Genomic DNA, 27,743 nt, shown 5'->3' on the forward strand with positions numbered 1-27,743 from the left:
TATTTTACTCTGTGTCTCTAAAGGGAAGAATTAAACAACTCCATATAGTTATTGAACTATGACGGAGACATAAGGCAAATGTGTTCAAACTGACTTGAAAGCCAGTTGTCAGTTTTTCACTTGTTTAAGCACGGGGCTTTTATTCTTTCTCTAGCAGCTGCAAGTGAAATATAACTTCAGTAATCTCATTTTCTCCTCTAGTGCACTGCTTCAACTTTTATTTCTCTATGAAAGTCTTTTAAGCTTATAGATATAAATTCTTTTCACTATCTAGCATTTGACAAAAATTTCCAGCAGACCATACAAGAGTCACAAAGAAGGATATTTTCATCACAAACAGAAGAACATGGCTGTTCTTTCCTTGAAAACTCTTTACTTTGCATGTGTTCATAGTGCACCTGGGTATATTTTCCTTCCTTTGAATTTTCAGGTGTAATTTATGCTAAAAATATGAGTAGTTCAAATACATTTGCATCTGCATCTAAAAATATCTTACCTAGGACATTTATCTTAGCTGATACTCAGATCCATTGTAAAAGTAAGCAACTTAAAATCAGTGAAGGAGTACTTAGAATTAATTTTAGACACAAAGGAGGTTTCAAACCCAAACTATGGGGTACATAAGAAGGCTTTAAACTATTTGTGTAAAAATGAAATTAAGAGGAATTTTTCCATGAAGGTTTTGAATCCCCCTGTATAGAGCTAATGAGTAACAGATCTGCCTGGGGTTATTTTTCCTACTAAATTTGGAGTGCCTGTCCTGCATGATGTAAAAGAAAAACGCAGAACAAAAGTCAAGATCCTGAAAAGAACAAATCTAATGGGTGAAAACCTTGAGACTATGGTCCTTATGTCGGGGCCAGCCAACAAGTTGGACAGTCCTGAAAGGGGGAGTGAGGATTACGGAAAAACAGAGAGACAGAAAGTATTGGGAGGGCAACAGTGAATACTGAAGCCCCAAGTCTATTCTACATACTCCTTTTATCTATGCAGAAACAACCCAGGGTTAATTATCTAATTGTTAAGCAAGCACATTGGATACACATATCAACTCTGTCTTCTGCCAAGCCAGGCATCCTTGAGAAAATTAAACAACCTATTTCCCCAGACCTTGCATACTCTCTTGTTCTTGACAGTCTGTTCAAAATGTTAAGTCACAGAAGAAATCAGCAGGACAGGAGGAAAGTCAAGGGAAATAGAGGAAAGAGCTAGGAGGCAAAGGGCATTTATAGAGGTCTAGACAAAGACATGTACATATGCAATATATATGAGGATGGGGAAATAGATCTATGTGCCTATATTTATAGGTTTAGTACTACGGTGGTGGAAAACCTTGGGCCTCTATTCAAGCACTCCCTCAATGCATGAATACTTTCTTCTAGTAAATTGGCATTCTATGACACTTACCTTGCCGGCACAACCGCTGAAGACAAAGCGGGTGAACAAGCAAATGTGGTGAAGAAAGCTAATGGTGCCCGGCTATCAAAAGAGATAGCGTCTGGGGTCTTAAAGGCTTGAAGGTAAACAAGTGGCCATCTAGCTCTGAAGCAACAAAGCCCACATGGAAGAACACACCAGCTTGTGTGATCACGTGGTTCCAAAGAGATCAGTTATCAGGCATCAAAAAACAAAAAATCATATCACTGGGTGCACACCTCCATGATACGATCGCCAAGGATAAAGGGGTGCGTAAGCAAATGTGGCGAAGAAAACTGATGGTGCCCGGCTATCAAAAGAGGTAGTGTCTGGGGTCTTAAAGGCTTGAAGGTAAACAAGCGGCCATCTAGCTCAGAAGCAATAAAGCCCACATGGAAGAAGCACACCAGCCTGTGGGATCATGAGGTGTCGAAGGGATCAGGTATAAGGCATCAACAACAAAAAAAATCTTACCATAGTGAATGAAGGGGGAAGTGCAGAATGGAGACCCAAAGCCCATCTGTCGGCCCCTGGAGATCCCCTTGCAGAGGGGTCTAGGGGAGGGGTTGAGTCAGTCATGGTGCAATGTAGCACCGATGAAGAATAAAGCTTTCCTCCAGTTCCTAAATGCTTCCTCCCACCATGCTACCCCCGCCCCCCCCACCCCCTGCAACTATCATGATCCAATTTCTACCTTGCAAGTCTGGATAGAGCAGAGGATGTACACTGGTGCAGATAAGAGCTGGAGGCACAGGGAATCCAGGGTGGATGATACCTTCAGGGCCAGTGGTGTGAGTGGCGATACTGGGAGGGTAAAGGTTGAGTTGGTTGGAAAGAGGGAACCAATTACAAAGATCTACATGTGACCTCCTCCCTGGGGGACAGACAACAGAAAAGGGGGTGAAGGGATATGTCAGACAGGGCAAGATATGACAAAATAATAATTTATAAATTATCAAGGGTTCATGAGGGAGGGGGGATCAGGGAGGGAGGGGGGAAAAAGAGGACCTGATGCCAAGGGCTTAAGTGGAGAGCAAATGCTTTGAAAATGATGAGGGTAAAGAATGTACAGATGTGCTTTACACAATTGATGTGTGTATGGATTGTGATAAGAGTTGTATGAGTCCCTAATAAAATGTTAAAAAAAAAAAAAGAAATCAGCAAACACTGACACATAAGTCATGGGAATTCTCAGCCTTTTCAAGGCTGAGTCTTAATGGCCTTCAACACCCTATCAAACCCAACCCAACCCATCAGATCCACTTTATTGTGTATGGATTCTGTGGGTCAAAGTAGAACTTCACCACACATTATTCTGATACTGTAAATGTTTAGGGGTGCTGCAGTTTTATGTATCTTTCTCCTTGGAGTGGTTGGAAGGTTTGAACTACCCACCTTGTGTATAGCAGCCCAATGCTCAGCCCACTTTGCCACCATAGCTCCTCTGTGGCCCTTAGAGTTCCTTCCAGCCAGAGCAGAACCCACACCCAGAGATCATCAATTATCTAAACAATAGACATGCCTATAGGACTATCGTATGAGGACCTTCAGAGGAGCGTGTTTCTCAGGACAGTCAATCATAGGAGATAAAATGGAGCCACTTGGGCATGTGCCCCAAAACAGTGCTCAGAAGATGGGAAGGGACAGGAAAGCAGGACAAATCGAAACAGGGAACATAGGGAGGAAGTAGAAAGAGTGCTGTTACATTGAGACTGTTGTAGTTAACATCACAAAACAAAATGTGAGTAAATGTTTACGTCGGAAACATTTTTCCCTACAAACTTTCACCTAAACCACAACAATATTTCCCCAAAAAGGGTGGTAATAGCGGCTTGTGTTTGAAACTATCAATACCGTCTATGCTCATGCATAAGCCAAATTTTTCAGCACAGTTTTTAATGTAGCTTTGTGGTAAAATAAGGTGCCTCGGCTGATATTTGTTTCGGCTTATACTCCAGTATATACGGTAAGCCATGCCCTCTCAACAGGCTTTTGTACTTATTGTCTTCCGAGGGGCAATATCATCTTTACCTGACCTTCGTTGTAGCCCTTGCCAAAGACCCGAAAAGGGTTTGAAGAATGTGTCATGGCCTTGACAGTTAAACATAGTGAGATTTGTTGGTAATAAAGCACACATATAAAGGACTTTAATCATTTCTTGGGCCCACACAAAATTCTTAATGCTTGCTAGCCAATGTAAAAAGTGTGTCTGTGGATACAAGGGCCACTAGAGTGAGCCAGACTAGCCCTGTTGGCAAAATGTCCTGAGCAACCAACCCGAGGGATGGCTTCTCAATGATGGTATCATCATAGGAAGCGTGCTGCTATGTTGAGCTATTGGGTAATGGTATCCAAGTTCAGAAAGCATAGGTCAAGTTTTTAAAATGTACTTATCTTTGCTTTTAACTCTGACAATTACAAAAATTAGTGAAAATTTGGTTACCCTGTGAGGTTTCACAGATCAACCCACTGGAACAATGTTCTGATATTTAGAATTCAGATGTTTTCTGGGAAGGTGTACCATTTGAGGAGAAAGGAGACTCTCAGGGTCACTGTGATACTTTCACAAAACAAGACAAGCAATAGTTGCTGAGTCAATTCCAACTCCTAGTGACCCCCTGTGTTACTGCATACCTGTGCAGTCCGTTTAGCTAACAAGGAAAAGTAGATCTCCACAGCAGATGTCAGCAAATTATTTAATGCATGGTGAATTAATAACTTTAAATTATCTATTAGAAATAAATCAAAAGGATAAAAGGGAAAACAGTGCCTTCCTACATGAAACTCCAAAGCAGCTTGCCTAATTTAGCTACTATCTGTGTGTGTGTGTGTGTGTGTGTGTGTGTGTTAGATGCATCCACTGAGAATAGGACTCAGCTAAGTCAACAAGGACTGTGATTACCAGTTAGAGCAAGCCATTTAAAATGTGGAGCTGCAGGAATGAAAACAGCAACATCAACAAAATGTGAAGGATTCAGTTGACCTGGTGCTGCCCAGAGATAATTATCTAGAGACAATTGTCCACAGTCTCTAGGATCATTGGATTTGGGATAAACACACAGATGTGCCTGTGTTGAAATAGTACAACAAAATTATGGTAGATTTTATTACATAATCTTTTTAGATTGTTCTGATAAGAAAGATCAAAATCTCATTAGAACATCTTTTTAAACATATTTCCCGTGTCTATATTAATTTCCTATATTGCCATAACAAACTACCACACTGTTATTGCCATAACAAACTACCACATGGTGGTTACTTATTGAGCTACAAGTCTCAAGATCAGCTGTTCAAAACCCCAAGCTGCTCCTCTAGAGAAAGAGAAGGCTTTTTACTCCAGTCAGGAGATACGGTCTCAGAAATCCACACAGCAGTTCTGCTCTGTCCTATAGCATCACTATGACTATGAGTCAGAATTGACCATGACGGGGAGTTTGGTTTTCTGATTTGGGGGACTTATAAGAAAGGAAATTCGTTGTCCCATAGTTCTGCAGACTGATAGTATGAAGTCTGGTGCTGGCAGGGTTGTTTTCTCTTTAAAGCTCTAGGGGAAGAATTACTTGTCTCACCGTAGCCCAGACACTTCCTTGTGTTGTAGATGCCCCTTCACATGACTGCCACCCCTCTCTGTTTGTCTCAGTGTCTCTTCTTTAATGACACCAGCCATATGGAAATAGGACTCGCCTCACTTCACTAGTGCCTCATGGTAACGGGTAATACTGTTGAAAACCCTATTTCTAAGCAAGGTCACATTTACAGGTACCAGAGATTAGAAATTCAACATAAATTCTGGTGATAGGGGACCTAATTCACTCCCAAACCTGGTCTATGCTTGCATTGACTCACAAAGATAATTTCCAAGTACCAAACCAAATGTACACTAGAAATTAGGAATGATATTATTGACATCTCTTTTTCTGTGTGCTTGGAAGATAAATACATGTTGAAGTTTTACTTGTGTTAAAGAGAGAGTAAACCTGTGTCTCTCTCTTATTCTCATTCAGAAAAGCAAAATCTACTCAGAAATTAACCAACCAGACAGTCAGAAAATGGCACAGTGCCACAAGAAAAGCAGTCCGAGAAACCGTCGTGGCGGTGGTTAGGTACCATTGAGTCCGTTCTGACCCTTAGCTGCACTGTGCCCAACAGGATGAAGCCCTTCCGGGTCATGCACCCTCCTCACGATCATTCCTCTGCCTGGGCCCATTGTTGCAGCCACTATGCCAATCCATTGTTGAGGACCTTCCTCTTTCTTGATGCCTGTCTACTGCAACAAAACGTGACGTCCTTTTCCAGGGACTGCTCTCTCCCAACAATATGTACAACGAAAGTGTGTGCGATGAAGGTTTGCCGTCCTTACCTCAAAGGAGCAGTTTAGCCAGGCTTACTCCAAGACCTATTTGTTTGTCCTGTTAGCAGTCCATGGTACTTGCAATGTTTTTTCTAATTCAAAGACATCAATTCTTCTTCAGTCTTCCTTAATCTATGTCCAACTTTCTGATGCATACGAGGCAATGGAAAATAGCATGGCCTGGGTCAGGATCACCTTAGTCCTCACTGGGCAGCCGTTTTACTTAATCCAACATGTCTTTTGATCTCTTAACGTATGCATCCATGAGCATTGCTTGTAGATCCAAGCAAGATTAAATCCAAGCAACTCCTCCACAGATACCTTTTGAGACTTCTCTAACCAGAGGGCCCCATCTTCTGTCACGAGCCCTCCTTTTTAAAAATTGAACTATATTGTATCGTTTTAGAATCATTTTATTGGGGGCTTTTACAGCTCTCATAATAAATCGTGTCAAGCATATTTGTACATATGTTGCCGTCATCATTTTCTAAACATGTACTTCCTATTTGGTGTCACCTCCTCTTTTTCCCCTCTTGCCTCTTCCCACCCTCGGGCCCCCTTGATAGCACAGTATTCCTCTGGTTCTTTGAGGCTTCTTCACCACCCCACCACCGCCCGCTATCATGACCACAGTCCTGCCTTTCAGTTCTTGGTAGACCGGAACACTGGTACATGGAATTTAGGAACAGAAATGGGAGTAGAGATGTCAGGAGGGCGGAGGGAAGTGGGGGAAGGTGAGGAGGGAAAGAAGGGGAAACTGATCTCATTGACCTATGTACACCCACTTTCCCAAAGGGGGGTGAACAACAACAGAAATGTCAGTGAAGGGAGACAACCGTTGGTGTAAGATATGTCACCATCTCCAACAGTTATCTGCGTCCCTTCACTAGGCCTTCAGTAGTGGACAGTGTTTCAAAGCTCTGCATAAGGTTTTCAGGGCCTCCTTCCTCAGAAGTGGGGAGCCACGTCCTTCTTCCTTGTCTGTTCTGAGTCTGGAACCTGTTCACTTTGGGTGACTCTGCTGATACTTGAAATACTAGTAACATGGTTTCCAGCATCCCAGCAACACACAGGTCCCTACCTAATTACCAGGGAGACAATTTGGAAAGTAGGATGTACCACTGGCTTTAGTACCTGAAGGATTTTTCTTCTTTGTAAATGGACTGAAGTTATTCTGTATGCCTTTGCTCAGTGGGTAGAAGTAAGAAGTAGGTAGGGACTCCATTTCCTCAAAAGATTAGATGGGAGTGATTCTATAATAAATGTGTTATTGGTGGAAATGAGGCTTTTGATGAAAAGTAATAAGAGAATTTTTAAAGCATGGAACATGATTGACTTACTTGACTCTCATTATCCTCAACAGGGCATGTGTGTTTAAAACCTTAGGTACATTTCCAAATATTTACCCCAACCTATTGATTAGGGTAAGCAAGTACCATTCATGAGGAGATGGTGTTTAACTTAGCCAGCTGTGATTGGCAGGGCACCCTGTGACATGGTTCCTATTATGCAACACTGACATGTAAAATCAATGTTATAATAAGAGCCAGCTTGTCGCCAGCCCAGGCAGGCTTACAGCTGTGAGTAGTTATTGTGAAAATACAGTTTCGATTCTAGCTGAGCTCCATGCATGAGCAGCTAAGCATAGCTTTACTGTAGTGTATCAAAATGAATTTGAAAGGGGGATTTTTATTGGAATTTAAAGAGAAAATAGAATAACTCATTATTATTTTCCTGTAGAAGACAGTGGGAAATCTCAATGAGTTTTAATTAAATTCATTATATTATAATTAAACGTACCATTGGGCAGTTAAATATAAAATGCATCACCTTCCATAAAAAAAGGCTAAAGTGTATTAACTGTACCTCACTTAGATTGGATTCTTTTCCAAGTTTGCCAAGTGTCAGACAGGTAAGGTGAGCAGACTGATGTGTTTTCGAGCATCTGCGCATCAAAATGAATGATGGTTTTCACAATAGTTACTTCCACCAAGGTAAGCTGTACTGTGTAATTGACTTGTCAGTTACACAAGAAAAAAATGAATCACCTTCTTTATTTCACGTCTTCTCTGAAAGGTCCTGGATAGAGTAGGAGAGAAATGTAGAACAAAAACTTGACTCTGTGCCCCTTAGTCACCCTTGAGACCTACAATGTAACTTACACCCCATGACTCAGTTTTCAACCAAGAAATAAGACAGATCAGTAAGGGGAGCATGTAAGTGTGGAGCATGCACACTTTAGACCGGTCCATCATTTGAGATCAACAGGGCAGCATTGACTCAAAGGCAGAGCGCAGAAGGGTTAGGAAAGGATGAATGGGAACCAGAAACACAGGGAGAAGTGTGATAAGTAATACTATATTGAGGCGGGGGTAGATTGCAATAAATATGATGAAACAAAATGTACATGAATTATTGAATGTGACACTGATGATATGCTCTGTGTAATGCTTCAGCCAATACTAAATAGAAAAAGTTAAAGAAAAAGTACCCAACGCACTCGCTTACCTTATTTCCACATTAGGCAATTGCTGAATTTTGACTCCTTTCAAAATCGAAGCCATTTTCAAAGAATGACAATTTACAATTTGGATTATATTATAGGAGTCTTTCTCCCCCAAACCTCAGGACGGAAGAAACGTTTTATGATTCTGTCCTCAGTATAGCATCGTCCCCCAGGGCACTGCTCCAAGGAACAAGGCTCCTTTGGAGGTAACCTTTTAGATAGCTGTTAAAAATCATTAGCTTTTACATGTAATAATGCATCTTCATTATAACATACCCTGCCTAGTACTACTTGATAGAGCGCCAGTGAAAAAGAGGAGCTCTTTCCAGCGGTTGCTCTTGTTAGGTGCCATGCAGTTGGTTCCGCCTCACAGTGACACATGCGCACAGAAGGAAGCACCTCCCGCTCTGGTCCCTACTGCTCACCCAATGTCAGCGCCCATTGTCTTAGCTGCCTCGTCTGCCGGGCTTGAAGGCATTTCCTCCTTCTCACTGATCCTCCATCAGGAAGGAGGTCCCTCTCCAAGGACGAGTCTCTCTGATAATGTCCAAAGTATGTGAGATTAAGTCTTGCCAGCCTTACTTCTAAGGAACCCCCTGTCACCTTAGAATGAATCAGGGTTGGAAAAACTACAAATTCTTCCAACACTGATTAATTCATTCTCTGGCCGGCTGTGGTATAGGCAATATTTTTTGCCAAAACCATGATTCAAAGGCATCAATTCTTCTTTGGATTTCCATGTTCATGGTCCAGCTTTCTCGTGCAAGTGAGGCTATTGTTCATAAGAGAAAAAGTCTAGGCAATAGACAGAGTGTTGTGTAAGCATCCTGAAGCAACCATAGGGTCAGGCTTCATTCACACCTGCATTTCTCTCTCTGGTTTCCTGTCTGCTTCCAGACTTTCTCATGGCATCTGGTGGATGCCATGGGAGAGCACTCACTTGGCAGCTCAACTATTCCAAATGGATTCATTAGATCTTCAACAATTCATCAAAACTTATTTGATCTCTTCTCACCTACCTACCACATATACTCGTGTGTAAGCCGAGTTTTCAGCACATATAAATGCCGTTCTTGTGGTAAAATTAAGTGCCTCAGCTGATACTCGGATCAGCTTATACTCGAGTACACACGATATATGGTTGTCACATCTCCTTTTTTTTTTTAAAGCTCTGGTGAATACAGGCCTGTTTATATGTCAGATTTCTTCTTAAAGAGAATTGTCTTTCGGATTTAGATTGTTTTGTTGCCTTAGGACCTGACGTTTCATTTGCACACCAGAGAAGGTTATACTTTTGTAGATTATTCAGATTTGTCTCTTTTTCTTTTTAAAATTATTTTATTGGGGCTCATACACCTCTTTTCACAAACCATACATCATCCATTGTGTCAAGCACCTTTGTAATTTGTTTCCCTCATCATTCTCAAAATATTTGCTTTCTACTTGAGCCCTTGGTATCAGCTCCTCATTTTCCCCTCCCTCCCTGTTTCTCCCTCCCCTATGAACCCTTGATAATTCATAATTATTATTATTATATCATGTCTTACACCATCGAACATCTCCCTTCACCCACTTCTCCGCTGTCCGTCCCCCAGGGAGGAGGTTATATGTAGATCCTTGTAATCGGTTCCCACTTTCTCCTTCACCTTCCCTTATCCCTCCCGGTATTGCCATTCTCACCACTGGCCTTGAGGGATTCATCTGTCCTGGATTCCCTGTGTTTCCTGTTCCTATCTGTACCAGTGCATTTCCTCCGGTCCAGCCAGATTTATAAGGTAGAATTGGGATTGTGATCAGATTTGTTTATTATTGTGGGCATCAAATTGTTTACAGCTTGTATGAGGAGAATTCAAGAAGGTCATGGAAAAGATAGAATTCAAAGGTAATGGAATTTTTCCACAAATGGTTTGAAGCTTCTTTGTGTAAGTAGAAGCAGAAATCAATAGGCATCATTATATTTCAGAATTCCTGAGCTGATCCTGATGAGCAGAAAGAAGGTGGAGAAATGCTGCCATGAAAAGATTCGCTTAGGAAGAAAATGCTTTATAGAGTTGTTTAAGTGGAAGTTAGTGTTATGAGAATTATTATAAATCAGATCCTAGTACAGTCTTTCAAAGTGGCACATTTCAAAGTTCATCATGGAGGTAAATAAAACTATAGGTTTACTTCCTCACCCGCAAAATATTTTCAAAGTTTTCTGGTCTCTTTCTACAAACTTGCCCACCAACTTCTTGGGATTGGCCTAATTGTTGTCAGAATGAAGGGATTAGCCTAATGGGGTCCACACAACCTACAGGATGTATTCTGATGTCAGGAAATCACTTGTCTCTATCTCCAGTCAAAGTTTAAGCATCTCCAAACAAGGGAATCATATGGAAAATCGAAAAGAACCTCTCTGCCCAGGTGCCTTTCTGAATACACGTATTTCTCTGTTGGTAGAATCGCATTGCAAAGAGGAGCAGGAAGCTAGTGGATTATGACAGTGCACGCCACCATCTAGAAGCGTTACAGAGCTCCAAAAGGAAGGATGAGAGCCGCATCTCAAAGGTAAGAATTAATGTTCAGTAATTCATTAATTTGCTAACTGCTGACACCCCCTTCATGTTGTATGACCTAGAGCAACCTGGCTTTTTAATATTAGATATCCTCTTTTCAAATGGAAATGAAATCAGAACAGAATTTAAGTTGATGCTGGTGGGTGGCTTCTCATTAGCTTTTAAACTAATAATAAGCTTTCTGTTGTTATTGTATTTCTGCCATATCTTGCACCCAGAGCAACTGGTGGGTGCAAAGTGCGGACCTTTGGGTTAGCAGCTGAGCACTTAACCAATGGGCCACTAAGACTCCTTTCTCTGACACAGAAGCCTGAGAGGTAACCATTCATATCGCTCCTTATGGATGAGATGTCTGAAGTCCAGAAAGAGAGACCAGTCTGACAAAGTCACACAGCTAGTACATTAGAATCCCAACCCAAAGCGCTCCCCACCAAGTATTTTGCGCCTTCCACGTCCAGTCCGAAGGCGCCTCCTCCTGGGAGGCGCTCTGTGTGTGTCCTATCCCACTGTCCCTCATGGCATGCTGCAGGCAGATGGTAAGTCCCTCTGCAGCAGCACTAATGTGATGGATCGTCATTTCGACTTCCCCACTGGACGGAGGCTTCCTAAGGGGCACATTCATACCCCGTCTCAGGAAGGGAATTTGCTTTTGTATAATGAATGAATGAACCACTGACTACAGGGAAACCATTGTAATCAGTGATGTTTTCCGAGACTGAATATTTCTTTTTTTTTTACTTGAAAAAAATAGTGAAATTTTTAAGCAGACAATTTTTCTCCATACCAATATATTTCCAGGTTGTCATAATATTCTACCTATTTTAAGTGAAAGAACGTTGTTGTATATAGAATTTGCTTTTGTTTTTATGTGATTCTATCCTTTCAGTGGAGACAAATGTTATGTGTCATTTCTAGGCAGAAGAGGAATTTCAGAAAGCACAGAAAGTGTTTGAGGAGTTTAACGTCGACTTACAAGAAGAGTTACCGTCATTGTGGTCACGGTAAAGACACCTCTGATTATCTATGACCCTTTTAGAAGTTCAGAGACTGACTGTTCATTCCTTACGTTGCCATTATTGTCTGTGATGCTTTGGTACTGTCCAAGAGAATTGTTCTGTCTCCCCTTTCTAAGCATGGTAGCCACGATTTCACTACGTGAGATGCTTGATCACTTGAAATGGGATTAGCCGGTTTGCAGAACTTCATTCCTTTCAGAATATATGTGCATGTGTATACCATGTGATTTCTTCTGCTCGCTTTAGGCTTAGATTCTTTTTTCTTTTGACCCTGTCGTATTTAGGTCAGGCTGTTGATTTTGAGATTGTTCTTTTTTGTAGCGTATGTATTTATAGCTATAAATTTCCGTCTAAGCACCGAAATCAGCTGCTTCCCACATGGGCATACATTTTAATTCATCTAGGGTGCTTTCTTATCTCATTTGTGATTTCCTCTTGGACCCATTAATTTCATTTCCCCAATGGAATGTGCTTTCACTATACAGCCTTGTCTTTCTTCAGGAAACTCTGCTTCCCTACAAGAACCAGTGGTTGTTGAGACATTTCCAATTTCAGGTGACCACCCACGTGTATCAGAGAATAGGGTTCCATTGTATTTTCTTTTCCAAAAACATCATTTTATTGAGTGCTCTTATAAAAATCCACACACCAATTATATCAATCACATTTGTGCATATGTTGCCCTCATCATTTTCAAAGCATTTTCTCTCTACTTGAGCCCTTGGTACCAGCTCTTCTTTTTACCCTTCCGCCCTCACTTTGTTATTTTCATGTCTTATGCAGTCCACTGTCTCCCTTCACCCATGTTTCTGTTGTTCGTCCCCCTTAGTAGGTGGGGGGTGGGGTGGGTGGTATTTTATGTTGATCCTTGCGATCGGTTACCCCTTCTACCCCAAGACAATTGGACACACACACACACACACACATACACACACACACACACACATACACACACACACACACACACACACGTCTCCGGAAGGGTTATAAGGAAGGGATGGCTCAACCACGGTGCAGTATAGCACCGATGAAGCATACAACATTCCTCCAGTTCCTCAGTACTTCTTCTCCCCAACTACCATGGCCCAGGTCTACCGTACAAAGCTGGCTAGACCAGAGAACACACACTGGTACAGTTAAAAGCTCTCGACATATGGAATTCAGAAACAGATTAACCCCTTAGGAACAGTAATGGGAATAGCGATATCATGAAGGGAGGGAAAGGGGGACCCCTCACAAGATTGGCGATAGAGACTCACAGCCCTACCCCCATGGGAATGAACAACAGAAATGTGGGTGAAGGGACACAACGGACAGTGTGAGATATGAAATAATAATAATATATTATTCATCAGGGATTCACAAGGGTGGGAGGGTAGAGCAGTGAGGGGAAAAAAGAGGAGTTTATGTCAAGGGCTCAAGTAGAAAATGTTTTGAAAATGATGATGGCAACATATGTACAAATATACTTGATACACTTGATATATGGAATGTTATAAAAGCTTAAGGACCCCCAATAAAAATGATTTAAAATAAAAAAGAAAGAAACTTCTAGTTTGTTCCAAACATTAAAAACAAACAAAACAAGATGCAATAAATTTAAAAGACTAAATCATACCAAGTCCATTCTTAGACAACAATTAATTGAAATTTGAAAACAGTAATATAAATAAAAGTGGAAATTCCATAAATACATAATAACTAAGCAAACCTCTTAAAAAATTAATGGGGATGCCCAATTGTCTACTGATGGGCATTGGGTCTCTACTCTAACCCTCCTCATTTGCATCGATATGATTATTTGGGGTCTTCTGATGCTGATACCTGATCCCATGTACACCTCTTGGTCACACAGGCTGGTGTGCTTCTACCATGTGGGCTTTGTTGCTTCCCTGCTAGATAACCATTTGTTTAACTTCAAGCCTCTATGACCTCAGAGGCTATATCATCTAGTAGCTGGGCACCATCAATTTTCTTCACCACATTTGCTTATGCACCCATTTTGTCTTCAGTGATGGTGTTGGGAAGATGAGCATCACAGAATGTCAGGTTATTAGAACAAAGAGTTCTTGTGTTGAGGAAGGGCTTGCTACCTTAATACTTAACATATAAATTGATATATATCTCTATCATTATACATTAATATATTTACATCTATAATGTATAAATGTCTTTGCTTCCTATTCTTTCCTCTATTTCCGTTTACTTTACTCCTGTCCCATATCATGCTTGATATTCACTTGATTCTCCATAGTTCTTCTCAGCTACATTGCAATTGATTAAAACCCACCAGAAGGGTCACAAGGAAGGAAGGAAGAAGTCAGCCAGGGTGCAGTATAGCATCAAAGAAACACACAACATTCCTCTAGTTCTTTGATGGTTCCTCTGCCCCCAATATTATGACCCAGTTCTTCCTTACAAATCCAGCTGGACTGGAGCCTATACATTGGTACAGATAAGATCTCTCGACACATGGAATCTAGGACAAGACCAGTAATGAGAGTAGCAATATCATGAGGTTAGGGGAGGAAAAAGGGGGTAAATAATTACCATGTAGGTAAAAAATATATTGTTAGCTGAGGTAGAATGTGAATAAAGGCATGGGGATTGAAGCAAATCTGGGGTTCATAGATTAGTTTGTTTAATATACAAGATTTTAGATCATAAGTATTTATAATGGGGGTTGTGGAGATAAAGTAGCAAAGTGGTAGGGGTCAGATCGTTTAGCATTCAAATATTTACTGAGTCCTTTGTGTGTATCAACTACTCTCTTGTCCTTGTTCGATGCCATCAAATTGGTTCCAACTAATAGTGACCCTATGTCCAACAGAACGAAACGCCGCCCAATCTTGTACCGTCCTCACAATTGTTCTTATGTTTGAGTCCAGTGTTGTAGCCACTGCGTCAGCCCATCTCATTGAGGACTTTCTCTTTTTCAAGTATAATCTCCTCATCCAGGAACTGGTCTCTCCTGGCAACATGTCCAAAGTACATGATATGAAGTCTTCCTGTCCTTGCCTCTAAGGAGCATTCTGTCTAAACTTCTTCCAAGCCAGATTCATGTGTCCTTTTAGCAGTCTGTTACTTTCATATTTTCCTCCAGCACCATAATTCAAATGCATTCATTCTTCTGTCTTCCTTATTCAATGTCTGTGTAACTCTGGGTACATTAGAGAAACAAATCCACAGAAACTCATGTCTAAGAGAGAGTTTTATATAAAGATTAAGTGCGCATCAAGAAAACATCATAACCCAGTGCTGCCCAAGCCCACAAGTCCAACATTGACCCACATGTCTGACCAATCCACAAACTCCTCCTCCATCTCACAAAACACACACAATTCCTCCCAACTACAGGAGGAAAGCCGAGTCAGTGGAATGTGTAAGCATCTCAGTGTTGGCAGGGCTCTCCACACGGCTGCTCTAGCACCCAGGGTTGCTTCAGGGTAAGTTCATGCGGCTTCTCCTCAGGGATGTCCTGCAGGAAGTGAGCCTTGCAAGCTTAGACAGGGAACTGGCTAAGGCAGCTCCACCCTGGCCTGACCATCACAAAGCAAGAGACGCGAGAACTCAAAAGGCTAGGCTCACCGAGCCATTTATAACTCTCCCCTTTGATTAACCCCACATGTTTATAGGCCAGGTTGGCGCAATAAACTACCTACCTCAATGTCCAACTTTCACAACATACTTCCATATGAGGCGATGAAAAATGGCTTGGCTCAGATGTACCTTAGCTCTGAAAATAATATCCTTGCTTTTCAACATGTTAAAGAAGTCTTGTGTAGCAGATTTACCTAATACAATTCATCATTTGATCTCTTGACTGATGCTTCTATGAGCATGGATTGTGGATCTGAGCAAGATAAAATCCTTGGCAACTTCAACCTTTTTCCAATGATCATGGTTACCATTTGTGATGATTCCAGTCTTCTTTTCATTGAGTCTAAATCCATACTGAAGGCTGAAATCCTTGGTCTTCATCAGTAAGTGTTTCACGTCTCCTACTTTTCAGCAAGCAACGTAGTATCATCTGCCTATTGCAGGTTATTAATACACCTTCATTCTATCCTGATGTCACATTCTTTTACATATAATCTAGCTTCTCTGATTATTTTCTCAACATACAGATAAAAGAAATGTAATGAGAGGATATAATCCTCATTTTAAACCATGCAATATTCTCTCATTCTGGTCTTGATCCAAATGCCTCTTGATCCATGCACGGGTTCTACACAATGACATGTCTTGGACTTCCCATTTTCCTCAAGACTCTCCATGGTTTGATCTACACAGTACCCTCTTGGTGCGGGTCATCCTGTGCTAAAGTTTTATGTTTTTGTCATGGCCACATTAAAGGAGAAGGGAAGGCAACGATCAGCCAACTAGTTCAATTTGGAAACAAACTAAGAGACTAGAGAGTGACTCAGGATATGGGTAAATAGATTGGATGGCTAGGGAAGATTTCTCTCAGAGAGCAAGAGAATATGTGATGAAGTGCAAGTTTTTGGGGAAATTGCCAAGTTTCAATATGCTTAATTGAAGAATTGTAAGGAAATCCTAAAGAATATATCTAGCTAGGTATCGAGGTCACTAAGTTTAGAACTCAAAAGACAGGTAACTGATGCATGGCAATTGATGCCAGCACAGTGAATGAAATTGGCAGTTAGAAAAATCAAATGGATAAATGAAACCAAAGAGAGAACTTTTGAGAACACCTACATTTGAAAAGGAATCTGTGGACAAGAGGAACATGATCTACTGAGAGATGTAGAAGAAAGAGATCTAGGTAAAGGAAATACCTCAAAAGTCAAGAATTTATAAAACATTGAAATAGGGGGCTATCATTTACATCACAGATATTGGGGTGGTTGAGGATTAAAAATTCTTTGCCTTTGAAAACCAGAAACTTCAGGAGACATTTCAATAGTTAGAGGAATCAGACTGTATTACAGAGATTAAAAATTATGGACGTTGAGAAACGGTGAATACCATTAGGTTATTTAAAGCAGTTTGACCATGATGAACATGAGAAATAGTGAGCAGCTGATGAAGATAGATGAGAGGTCAAAAGAAGCCTTTAAAAAAAGCACTTCTTCCAGTTTCAGAAATGACAGACGGTAGCAAAATAAAGTCATTGGGGTTGAGGGTATGTGGGCAAGTAGGAGGTACAGAGGCATGAGATATGGCCACACTTGTCACAGAAGGTGGGGGGATGGCACAGGGTCACAGGCTTGATAAAGCAGGGTATTAAGCTAGTAGGGGCCACTAGTCTGAAAGAACATAGCAGCCTTCTCTGGGAGATTTAAAGAGAAAGACAACAGGTAGGATGGGAAAGTGAAGTCAGAAGGTTTCCTTGTGGCCTACGGAATTTGCTCAGTGGGTGAGCCATTGGCTATTCCCATTTCTGAAGTGGAGTAATTGTGTATGACAGCAAGGTCAAGGATATGCAGAGCTGTCATGGTAAGATATGGTATACTTAAGGCTTCTGAGATCATGGAGCTTGATTTCTCCTTGGCGGAACATGTAGATGCTGTGATTGCTTTATTAGAGTTTGCATTTGGTGATGCAGAGGGAAGCCCAGAGATAGTTATCATTGTGAGCAGTGATTGGGATGGCGCAGAGGCCTGAGAGGTTGATAGCTGAAACAGGAAGGCTTTTATTTTGTGTGGATGAATCTCAGCAAATGAGCTTAGACGGGCCAGAGTGAGCTAGAGGAAATCTTGACTTTCTGCAACCTCATCTAGCAAGGCACACGAGGCGTGGCAGATAGCTGACCCTGCTGCTGCTCAGGTTCCTAGAGAGCGGTGACCCAATGCTGAGGAGTTTTGCTCTGTGGGGAAGGATTCTCAGTGCATTAACCTGGCAGGAAAATCTAAACATCTCTTTAGATTAAATATTAAATTTATTTCGTCCAGTGTTGTTCACGTTGTATTAAGAAAATGTGTTTTTTCATGTATGCCATTGCCACTGAAAATACATCTCTGGTGACTTTCCCTCCCCCTCTCCCTTTTCTCCCTCTCCCTGTTTCCACGCTGTAGACGAGTTGGATTTTATGTCAATACTTTCAAAAATGTTTCCAGCCTTGAGGCCAAGTTTCATAAGGAAATTGCGGTGGTGAGTAATCATTACTTTTATTGATGGAATGTAAAGTTATGCCAAAGAATTCACCCTTTTTTGCATGCTTTTTTCATCATGTATGTGGCTCTTTGTATTATTTCTACATTTTAAATGACTGTAGTTCTCTCTCTAGTTTGGAGATTTTATTTGCATGCATGCAGAAATACTCTCATGAATCCTTGCCTGTGTTCATTTCCTTCAGAACGTATTTGCTATTTCCCTCATGCACATATCAATCCTTGCTTATTTATTTGTTTTTTTCCAGTCAGTTTATAAAGTTGGAGTCTGAAGGGATGGCTTAGGCTAATACGAAAAAAAAAAGTGTCACAAAATATTCAGATAGCCAGCAGCTTGGTCATGAAGTAAAAACCATTTCTTAGTTCCACTCAGGGGCAATGTACCTTTGTAGAGCCAACGAAGCAAACTTTTTGTTTTCTTCTCTGAACTGTGACAAATGGACCACCTGAGTGGTGCCAAAGTGGAGCACACGTGGCTGTTCAAGAAACGGCCTGCGGTTCAAAGCCTGCCGGTTGGCCTCTGAAAAACATCAGCCATTGAACACCCTGCGGAGCGCTCAGGTCTCCTCTGACTCATCCGGGGTCATCATGGAATCAGAATTGACCAGGCCACCACTAAATTTGTTTTTTAAGTTTATTTTGTGTTTGGGGAGTTTTGATTTTTATTAGCTTTTTTAACCTGCAGCAGAACTGAAATTATCCCAAGAGCACTCATAATATCATAAGAGATTTGCCTAATATATGATTTCTTTCTTGGGGAAAATGGTCTGAATTGACACCCAAATGATGTGCAGTTAGTAGGATGCCTCTGTTTCCATAGCTTTGCCACAAACTCTATGAAGTGATGACGAAACTGGGCGACCAGCACGCCGACAAGGCCTTTACCATCCAAGGAGCTCCCAGGTAGGACGCGACGCGCCAGCGCTACCTTTGCCATTACCGAAGGGTCATGGTGTGCATACGTGCCTGTCCTTTCGCTCCATCCTGGAACTGTCTCAAAGGAGGTGTTCCTTTTGGAGGTCGGACACCGGAGCTAGCCACCCGGGGCTCCTGTGGTGGTCACAGGAGAGGGGCCCTGGTGCGGCAGTGGGTTACATGTTGGTCCACAGGAGAAAGAAAGGATGGCATTTTGCTCCCATAAAGATGGACAGCCTTGGGAAACCACAGGGGCGGCTTTATTCTCTCACCTGCGGTGACTGTGAGTCAGAATTGCTAAAGGGCTAAGTTACTCTGTTTAAAAAGAATAGATGCTATTAACCGAAGCTTTTTATAAGGTCATATGTAATTGTGACATTCTGTGTTTGCAGTTTGAATGACACACAAAGCTAGTAATCACTTGGGATTCCTGCAGTAAATGGCACGGGCCCATACCTACCGCCTCCAGCTTCCTGAGTGCCATGAGGCAAGGGTCCTTCTTTAACTATGGCGGCCCCAACCATTCCTCACTCACCACTCTACATCCACAGTGGGTTTGACGACTCACTGTTTGGCTCCCTAGAACTCACAGACAGTACTCATGTTCAAGGGGATTTGTTAGGGTAGTTAACAGGTGACCACAAGTCAGGATCGGTCAACAGTAAGATTACAGTCATGGGTCCAAAGCAACACCCCTCCTCAGCCAGCAAACCAGTCCCTCTCTGGATATCAGCCTCTCAGCCACGTGGTCCCTTGGCCTCTGCCTTCCTGCACTAGGAGGCCCACCTGTCACTTGTCTCATAGTCCCAGAGTCTTGGAACTGCTTGTCTTGGGCTGTCCCATAGTGGTAGCGGGACAGTCTCTAGTGCCTCTGGTCGGATTCGGCCACTTCAGACAGATCTAGAACATGCTCTTCCGATGGTCCTGGGCTTGCTTTCTGTGCCCGAGATGGCTCTGTGCACAGAGGAATGGCGTTGAGGAGTGGCCTTTGTCTGTCAGCTGACAATACCCTTGAGGAAACAAAGGGTGGGATTTGGTTTACACCCTCTCCGGAATTAGAGATTAAGCTCACCTTAACTCTATCCCCAGGTGCATAGCAGAAAATTCCCTCTAACATAGGATTGTAGCCACAGGCATAGACTCCAGGATTATAATATATCATATAATATGGCTAGAAAGGTCATATTAATTGATTACATTTCATTACTTCACTGTCCACACACACATTTATGATAGCACACTCTTCATACATGTGTACAAGTGTCTCTGGATGCTAGTGTTGGGGTTCCTCTGGAGATACTAATTTTTCATATTTCTTGTTCTTTGAATTAGACATACTGTAGTCTGTACTGTGGCCACTGTATTGAATGAGCATTCAGTTTATCTTCTCTTTCTAAGGGAAATAAGATGTTCTAACAAAACACACAAAAGAAGTAGAGCAATATTTTTCGGTATGGTTACTTCAATATTGGTTTAGGTACAAAGAATTAACTGAAATGGAAATATAAAATTGATATTTGGGGTGTTTTAGAAATGAGGTACATATTATTTCAAAGGACTCCTGGCCCACAAGAACCACAACCTACTCTTCTCTGCGACAAGAAGAACTAGCTGGTGCCCAGCTACCACCACCAATTGTCCCTACCAGGGAGGCAATAGAAGTTCCTGGTTAGAATGATATGAAATCTAAAACAAGGTTGGATATATAGCCCACCCCCAGGGGACAAATAACAGAAAATGTGGGTGAGGGAGACAATGGCCAGTACAAGACATGAAACAAAAACAATAATAATGTATAATTGATCAAGGATTCACAAGGGTAGAAGGCATGGGGTGGGGTGGCCTGGAGGGAGAGGAAAAAGGAGGAGCTGAAGTAGAAATAAAATGCTGGGAAATGTTGATGGCAACATATCTACAAGTGTGCTTAATACAACTGAATGATGGATTGTCATGAGATTTGTAAGAGCCCCCCCCCCAAATAAAATGATTAATAAAAAAGGGGGAGACCCTCAAATTAAAAAAAACCAACTTTATGGTCTGAGAGAGACTAGAGGAATCCCCAAAACTATTATCCCAAGTCACCCCTTTCATGTGGAGCTAAAGCTGTTCCTGGAAGCCACCTCTTAACCAAGTAACAGAGTAACAGACTGACTTCAAAAATAACCAACAACAACTAGGAGGGATATTCTTTGTAGAACAATAAGCCATATGAGGAAAAAAGGGCAACAGTTGCCCCACAGCAAAGATAAGAAGGCAGGAAGGAAAACTGGATGAATGGAAATGGGGAGCCCCGGATGGAATGGTAAGAGGACTGGCACGTTGTAGAGACTACCAATGCCAAGGAAATATTAGGTATGAATTACTGAATAGAAAACTAATAGCCCAGGTAAACCTTCTGAAAAACAGTAAAATATTTCACACACACACATGCACGCACGCACACACACCATCACCACCACCACCACCCCAAAACCATAGGATTACCAAAGGAAAATGAGGTACATGAAAAGGTTAAGAGTTGATGCTTCACATGCAATGAAAGAGACGACTCTAAAAATCCCACTGCTGCCTAATCAGACACCATTAAGAACAAATATGGCCATGACGCCTTAACAAACCCATTCGTTTTCCCCAGTTTCTTTTGCAGAACAAGGTGGTAAGTGAGCTGCTCAGTGGGCTCCCCACTAAAGTGGACATAGCCTGATAGACTGGGACTTTGCTTCCTGCCAGATGCTGCCATGATTGCTGCCAGCCAGCCTAATCATGCAGTGTCCACAGCCCCCCTAATGTACCCCATCCCCCGCCCTCCGGACTGTGCACAGACCCTACTGCCTCCCGTTGCAGATTACACTCCTAGAGTAGACTGGGCCTGAGGGTCGTTCTCGGTCACCCTAGGTGGCCTGTTCCGATCCATCTGCTGGAACACATGATAGGTTCTCAGTGAGCATCACTGAGTCTCAGACATCACAAAATTTGTTTACGCATTTCACGTCCTCTGGGTTGAAAGTATGGAAAGATAACTAGTGAATTTGTTTATTTCCCAATGTTATCAGAAAGCAGCCCTACAAAATTAACACCATCCTAAGGATTCTTAATATAAAATGTCTCATCTTTAAAACAGACTTCTCTGTGGATTGTGACTTGCCAAGACTTTCTTGTGAATCCAGAGTGAAATTAATTAATCTATTTTGGTTTACACTGGGAGGATTCAGGACAAGACCAATTGACATTGTGGAAAGGGCAGTAGGTGTATATTAGTTGTGTTGGACAGGGTTCTCTAGAGAGATAAAAGCAGATTGCTGATAATTTTATATATATATATTTATAAAGATAGATATATAACACAAGAAATGAACAGTTAAATTATAAACAGATAGATATATAATACAATAAATGAACAGTTAGATTATAAACAGATAGATAGATAGATAACACAAGAAATGAACAGTTAAATTTTAAAGCAGTACAAATGGCTCAGTGCAACTCACTCCCGTGAGAGAGTTGTGAGACACTGGCAGTCCTTCAAGTCTTAAGGGCCCCCAGGTAGTCCTCTGTAGAGAGAGCTAGGCTATCTCAGCACAGGCAGCAAACAGCAAGGCAGGTCACCAATTGTCAGCCAGGTCACCAACCTTCAGTCCCCAGCTCCAGAGATGTACACTCTAATCATGTGGTCTTAAAGGGACCTCAACTTACAGCGACACAGTCCACAGGCTAGGCGTCCCACAGGTAGTGTAGCCTGCAAATTGAGGCACAGAACAAGCAAGGCAGCTGCACATTGGTCCAATGATTAAAGAGTGAGAGACAAGAAAGGTGAAGCTCACGGAGCCATTTATCTCTCCGCCCTTCAATTAATCCCACTTGTGTTTATCGGCCAGGCTGGCACAATAAACTATCTCATTAGTCCTACCTGAATTCTGTTTCATTGCATTTAAGCACCTCTGTATTCCCTTTTGGGGAGCAGAGGTGGCATCGTGGTTGTTTGTTCTTTGTTTTTTACTGAGCTGCTAACTACAGGGTTGGCACTTCAAAACCACCAGCTGCTCCAACAGAGAAAGACAAGGCTGTCTGCTCCTATAGAGATTTATAATCTTGGAAATCCTGTACATGGTTTCTATGAGTCAGATTCAACTTAAAGGGAGTGGGCTTGTGTTTTGGATGCTTCCCTTCAAGCAGCTCTGAAAGGACTTAGCTGCTAATCAAAATATTGGCAGTTCAAATCCACCAGCTACTCTACAGGAGAGAGATGTGATAGTCCTGCTTTTGTAGAGATTTACAACCTTGGAAAGTCTATATGGCAGCCCTGCTCTGTCCTACAGGGTTGTTATGAGTCAGAACTCACTGACAGCAGTGGAGTTGGTTTAGGGTTATGCTTCACTTTACCTGCTGGTAGAATGGGGCAATGTAGCTATTGTGAACTCTCTCTCTTTCTCCTTCTCTCTCTAATTCTCTCTTTCTCTGTCATTGAGTCAATACCAACTCATAGTGACCCTATAGGGCAGGGTAGACTTTCCCCCTGTGAGTTTCTGAGACTAACTCTTTACTGGAGTAGAAAGCCCCTTCTCTCTCCCATGGAGCAGATAGTGGTTTCAAACTGCTGACCTTTCAAATTGCAGCTAATTCATAGCCACTCTGCCACCAGGACTCCATGGTGAAGATTAGAGCTAATAAATGAATGGGCTAAAGGGTGTCACAGGTGATACATGGTATGAATTAATCACCCCCACTGTTGGTAATAAGTAGAATTAACTTGGAAGAGAGGGGTAGGATAGCAAACAGTATGTGTCCTGCTTTAGGATGTCTCTGAAATAGAGAACCCCTGTTAAAATAGATACCGTTTGATAAGACGGTCCCTTGCTTAATCTTCAATGTGTGTTCCTCCAGTGATTGTGGTCCTCTCCGAATTGCTAAGACACCATCTCCACCTGAGGAGCCTTCACCCATATCAAGCCCCGTAGCTAGTCCAAATCATACACTAGCACCTGCGTCTCCTGCACCAGTTCGGCCTCGGTCCCCTTCACAGGTAAGGAGAGATCAACTGTATTGGGGCAATAGAAGAATTCAAGATAAGACTAGCCCATCTGAGATGGTCCATAATGCTGAGGCATTAAGATGCGTTTCCACTCTGGGAGACTTTAAAATGTGAGGCTATAGACATTACGACCATTCTTAGGACTGAAACGGATTTTCCCACTTGGCTTTTTATATTTCTTTACAACCTGTGGTTGAGTCTGTTGAGATTCCTCACCATGGTCTTAAGATGCTCAAGCTAGCGGGTTCTCCTTTTCTCCCAAATCTTGGGCTCAATCTCTTCTTTGAAAGCTCTATTTAATTCTGCCTTCTTCACATAGCCTTCCTGCCGCCAGCACGTTATATCAGGGCAAGGACTGCCCAGCAAAGCAGCTATGTTTACATATCATTGCACATTTTAAATATCATCGTCATGACAGTGCGTCCTATGAATAGCTGTTCAGTCAACGTGGATGGCTCAAAGGTGGAAAGAAATGGTACATTCCAGGCGAAGAGAAACACAGAATCCAGTTGCTATGCTTTCCTTTGCTACTTTGGGTGAAACTGAAATCCATGTAGGAAAAGCTGCAGTCTGCAGACTCTGATCTAGTTCAGGCGTCTTTGTGTGTGGTGAGACAGAAGAAAGCCTTGGGATGACGTGTGCCACGGATAGACCGCTACCGTTCCTGCTTTTGAAAACACAGGGATGGAAAGCGAAAGTAGTGCTGTCTCTCGCTCATCTCACAGGTTCAGTGAGAGGCTGGTTTCATTTTAATTTTATTGCTGAAGTGAGAAACCATTTTCAGTTTACCTCTAGTGTAGCATGCCCGTAGATAACAATTGTGTGGAGACTAATAGTTTTATTGCCAAAGGTTTTCTTAGTGAGCCATTCATTGCCTGTCAGTTCCCAGAGACTCACACAAGTAGATAGTGTTCATTATATCTGACTCAAGTAGGCTTATTTCTACATGTAGACGTAAATTACAACTGGTGACCAATCTGTCCACCAAGCTATGCCTGTGACATTTCTGCATGTCTCATATTTCATCTTGGGCCGAATTCGCTTCAGCTTGCTTGTGTTGAATGCTTTCTAGACAAGGAAAGGGCCTCCTGTCCCACCTCTGCCTAAAGTCACCCCAACAAAGGAGCTCCAGCAAGAGAACATCATCAATTTCTTCGAAGACAACTTTGTTCCAGAAATAAGCGTGACGACACCTTCCCAGGTAAGCTCCTGTCTGCAGCCGAGGTGCCCATGAGAGTGTTATGGGAGACTTTCCAGGGGCAGCTCTCCCTTGGCCAACATTGGAGCCATCGTACATTAATTGCCATGTAAGTTTGTTTGAATTACCTGGTATATTTAAAAATACAGAGTATTTAAAAATAAAAAGGACTTCAAAAAGTTCATGAAAAAATGAAATTGAAAGATGGAATTTTTCCACAGACTTCATTACCATTCAAACTCTTAGCTATGACAATGGTTTGCTGCTTTTTATCAGGTTTTCCGCAGCTAATTACCTAGAAGAGGGCAGCTCATTCCTCTTCTTAGTCTGTTCTTAGTCCGGAAGCTCTGAGGAGACCTGCTCATTTGGGGCGGCCTTGGTGGTAGCTGAAATATCAAAACCAGAGCTTCCGGCAACATAAAAGCCCCACAGGATGACACACTGACAGGCAAGTGGTGCACATGCACATCCTAACCGAGGCTGGCACTCAACGGGGCAGGGTTTCGTTCGGTTGTGCACAGGGTCACTCCGAGGCAAGCGGACCTCACAGCCTCTAACTACAGAACTACAGCACACCCTTCCTAGCTTTTTAAAACCTTACTGGAGAGTCGCATGAGTTGGAACCAACTCAGTCGCAGGGAGTGAGCCGAAACAGGAAAAACGCTAAAAAGTGTGAAATGAAGAACTTTAATACAGGCAGTTCCTGGGTTAAGTACATCTGTTTTACAAACAACTCCCACATCCTTCAATGTTGTATAAATTTGCCTTCATCCTGATCTGGCCGAACCAAAGCCTACTTGTAACAAATTATTCTTCACAATCACTTTCCTTTGCTCTCCCTTCAGCTGTTAAATCATCAAAAGGGCCCCGGGCCTTTTTTCTCACTCAAAACAAAAAGGGAAACCAAACCCACTGACATCTAGTTAATTCCAACTTTTGGTGACCCAATATAGAGTTTCCCTGGTTGCAAGTCTTTTAGGAATAGAAAACCTCATGTTTCTCCTGTGAAGCGATTGGTGGATTTGAACCCTTGACCTGTGGTTATCAGCTCAGCACCCAGCCTAAAGCATCACCAAGGCTCATTTTTCCTTTCTGAGCTAAAGAAAAGGCTCAATAAGCACCTAGTTCAATGTAGCTACTCATTCTTAAAAAATACAGTTAATAATAGATCATACTTTTAACCTAGCAACCACCCTAATCATGCAAATGATACCAGTCTGATATAATCATTTAAATATCTTGGTCTATTAAAATTTTTTTTCTAGGTATATAAATAAATTTTGTGTTGTGTACCTGGATTTTAAAAGTATATCTGTGAAGCATTTTATTCCATGCTATGTTTTTGGCTTATAGGAATCGATGTTTCCGCCTTCTGTTATCCTTTCACTATGCATTCGTTATAGGAGAGGTTAACACAGAAACCTAGATTATTTGATTCCTGCTCATGCGGACTCGTGTGTGGCAGGTAGATTTATACTCTCGTGGGTTTTCAATGCCTATAATAAAAATACGAACAAATATACTGCCATGGTGCCAATTCTGACTCATATGGACCCTATAGGGCAGTATAGAGCTGTCCCTGTGAGTTTCCAAGATTATAACTCTTCTAAGGAGTAGAAAGCCTCATCTGTCTCCTGCAGAATGGCTGATGGTTTAGAACTACTGACCTTGGGTTAGTAGCCTCCCACATAACCACTACGCCATGAAGGCTCGTTATGACTACTGGGATAGAGACTGCCAGGCCTTTCTTTCAAGATGTTCTATGTGGATTTGAATCTCCAACCTTTCAGTTAGCAGTTAAACACATAACTTCAGTTTATTCCACCCAGAAAAATAGGAGAATGAAACTAAGTGAATTTCTGTATGGCCTTTCCTTTCCACAATGCCATTCCTATTTGCATGAGTCAGCAAGTGGAAAGGTGACAGCTCCCACTGCTTTGGAAGGTACGTAGGAGATCTGGTGGTGTAGTGGATTACACGGTGTTCTGCCAACTGCAAAGTCAGAGGCTTAGGAGAAATGAAGTTTTCTTCTGTAAATATCTTGTTGTTGTTATTTGTTGTTGTTGTTAGGTGCCCTTGAGCTGGTTCCCCTCTACAGCAGGGCAAAACACTTCCCAGTTCTGCGCCATGCTCTCGGTTGTTCTTATGTCGGAGCCCATTGTTGCCACGGTGTCAGTTAGCTCGTCGAGGGCCTTCTCTTTTTAGCCGCCCCTCGACTGTGCCAACTACGATGCACTTCTCCAGGCACTGGCCTTTCCTGGCAGCATGTCCAAAGTATGAGATGAAGTCTTGCCGTCCTCTAAGAAGCATCCTCTAAGAAGCATTCTGGCTGTACGTCTTCCAAAACCCATTTGTTTGTCCGTCCAGCAGTCCATGTTACTTTCAATATTCTTCACCAACGCCAAAATTCGAATGCGTCAATTCTTCTTCCGTCTTACTTATTCAATGCCTAATTTTCACATGTGCATGGTGAAATTGAAAATACCATGTCTTGGGTCAGGAACACCTTGGTCCTCAAAGTCATATTTTTGATTTTCAACACTTTCAGCTTGAGAGCTTCAGAAATCCATAGGGGTAGTTCTGCTTTGTCTCACATGGTCACTGTGAGTTGGAATCGACT

At 42.1% G+C, this 27,743-nt stretch overlaps 1 protein-coding gene across 2 annotated transcripts in view; it reads left to right on the forward strand.

Annotated features, from left to right (window-relative positions):
• AMPH (amphiphysin) overlaps positions 1-27,743 on the forward strand; it is a 245,605-nt gene that overhangs the window by 157,023 nt on the left and 60,839 nt on the right. For both annotated transcript variants that reach the window (XM_075557542.1, XM_075557543.1), the window contains exons 6-11: positions 10,716-10,823; positions 11,747-11,832; positions 17,886-17,961; positions 18,802-18,884; positions 23,778-23,916; positions 24,998-25,126. In XM_075557542.1, coding sequence (XP_075413657.1) covers positions 10,716-10,823; positions 11,747-11,832; positions 17,886-17,961; positions 18,802-18,884; positions 23,778-23,916; positions 24,998-25,126 — 621 coding nt within the window. The remainder of the gene's footprint in view (positions 1-10,715; positions 10,824-11,746; positions 11,833-17,885; positions 17,962-18,801; positions 18,885-23,777; positions 23,917-24,997; positions 25,127-27,743) is intronic.

Source organism: Tenrec ecaudatus, chromosome 9, assembly GCF_050624435.1.
Source record: "Tenrec ecaudatus isolate mTenEca1 chromosome 9, mTenEca1.hap1, whole genome shotgun sequence".
In the NCBI taxonomy this organism is placed as follows: Eukaryota; Metazoa; Chordata; class Mammalia; order Afrosoricida; family Tenrecidae; genus Tenrec; species Tenrec ecaudatus.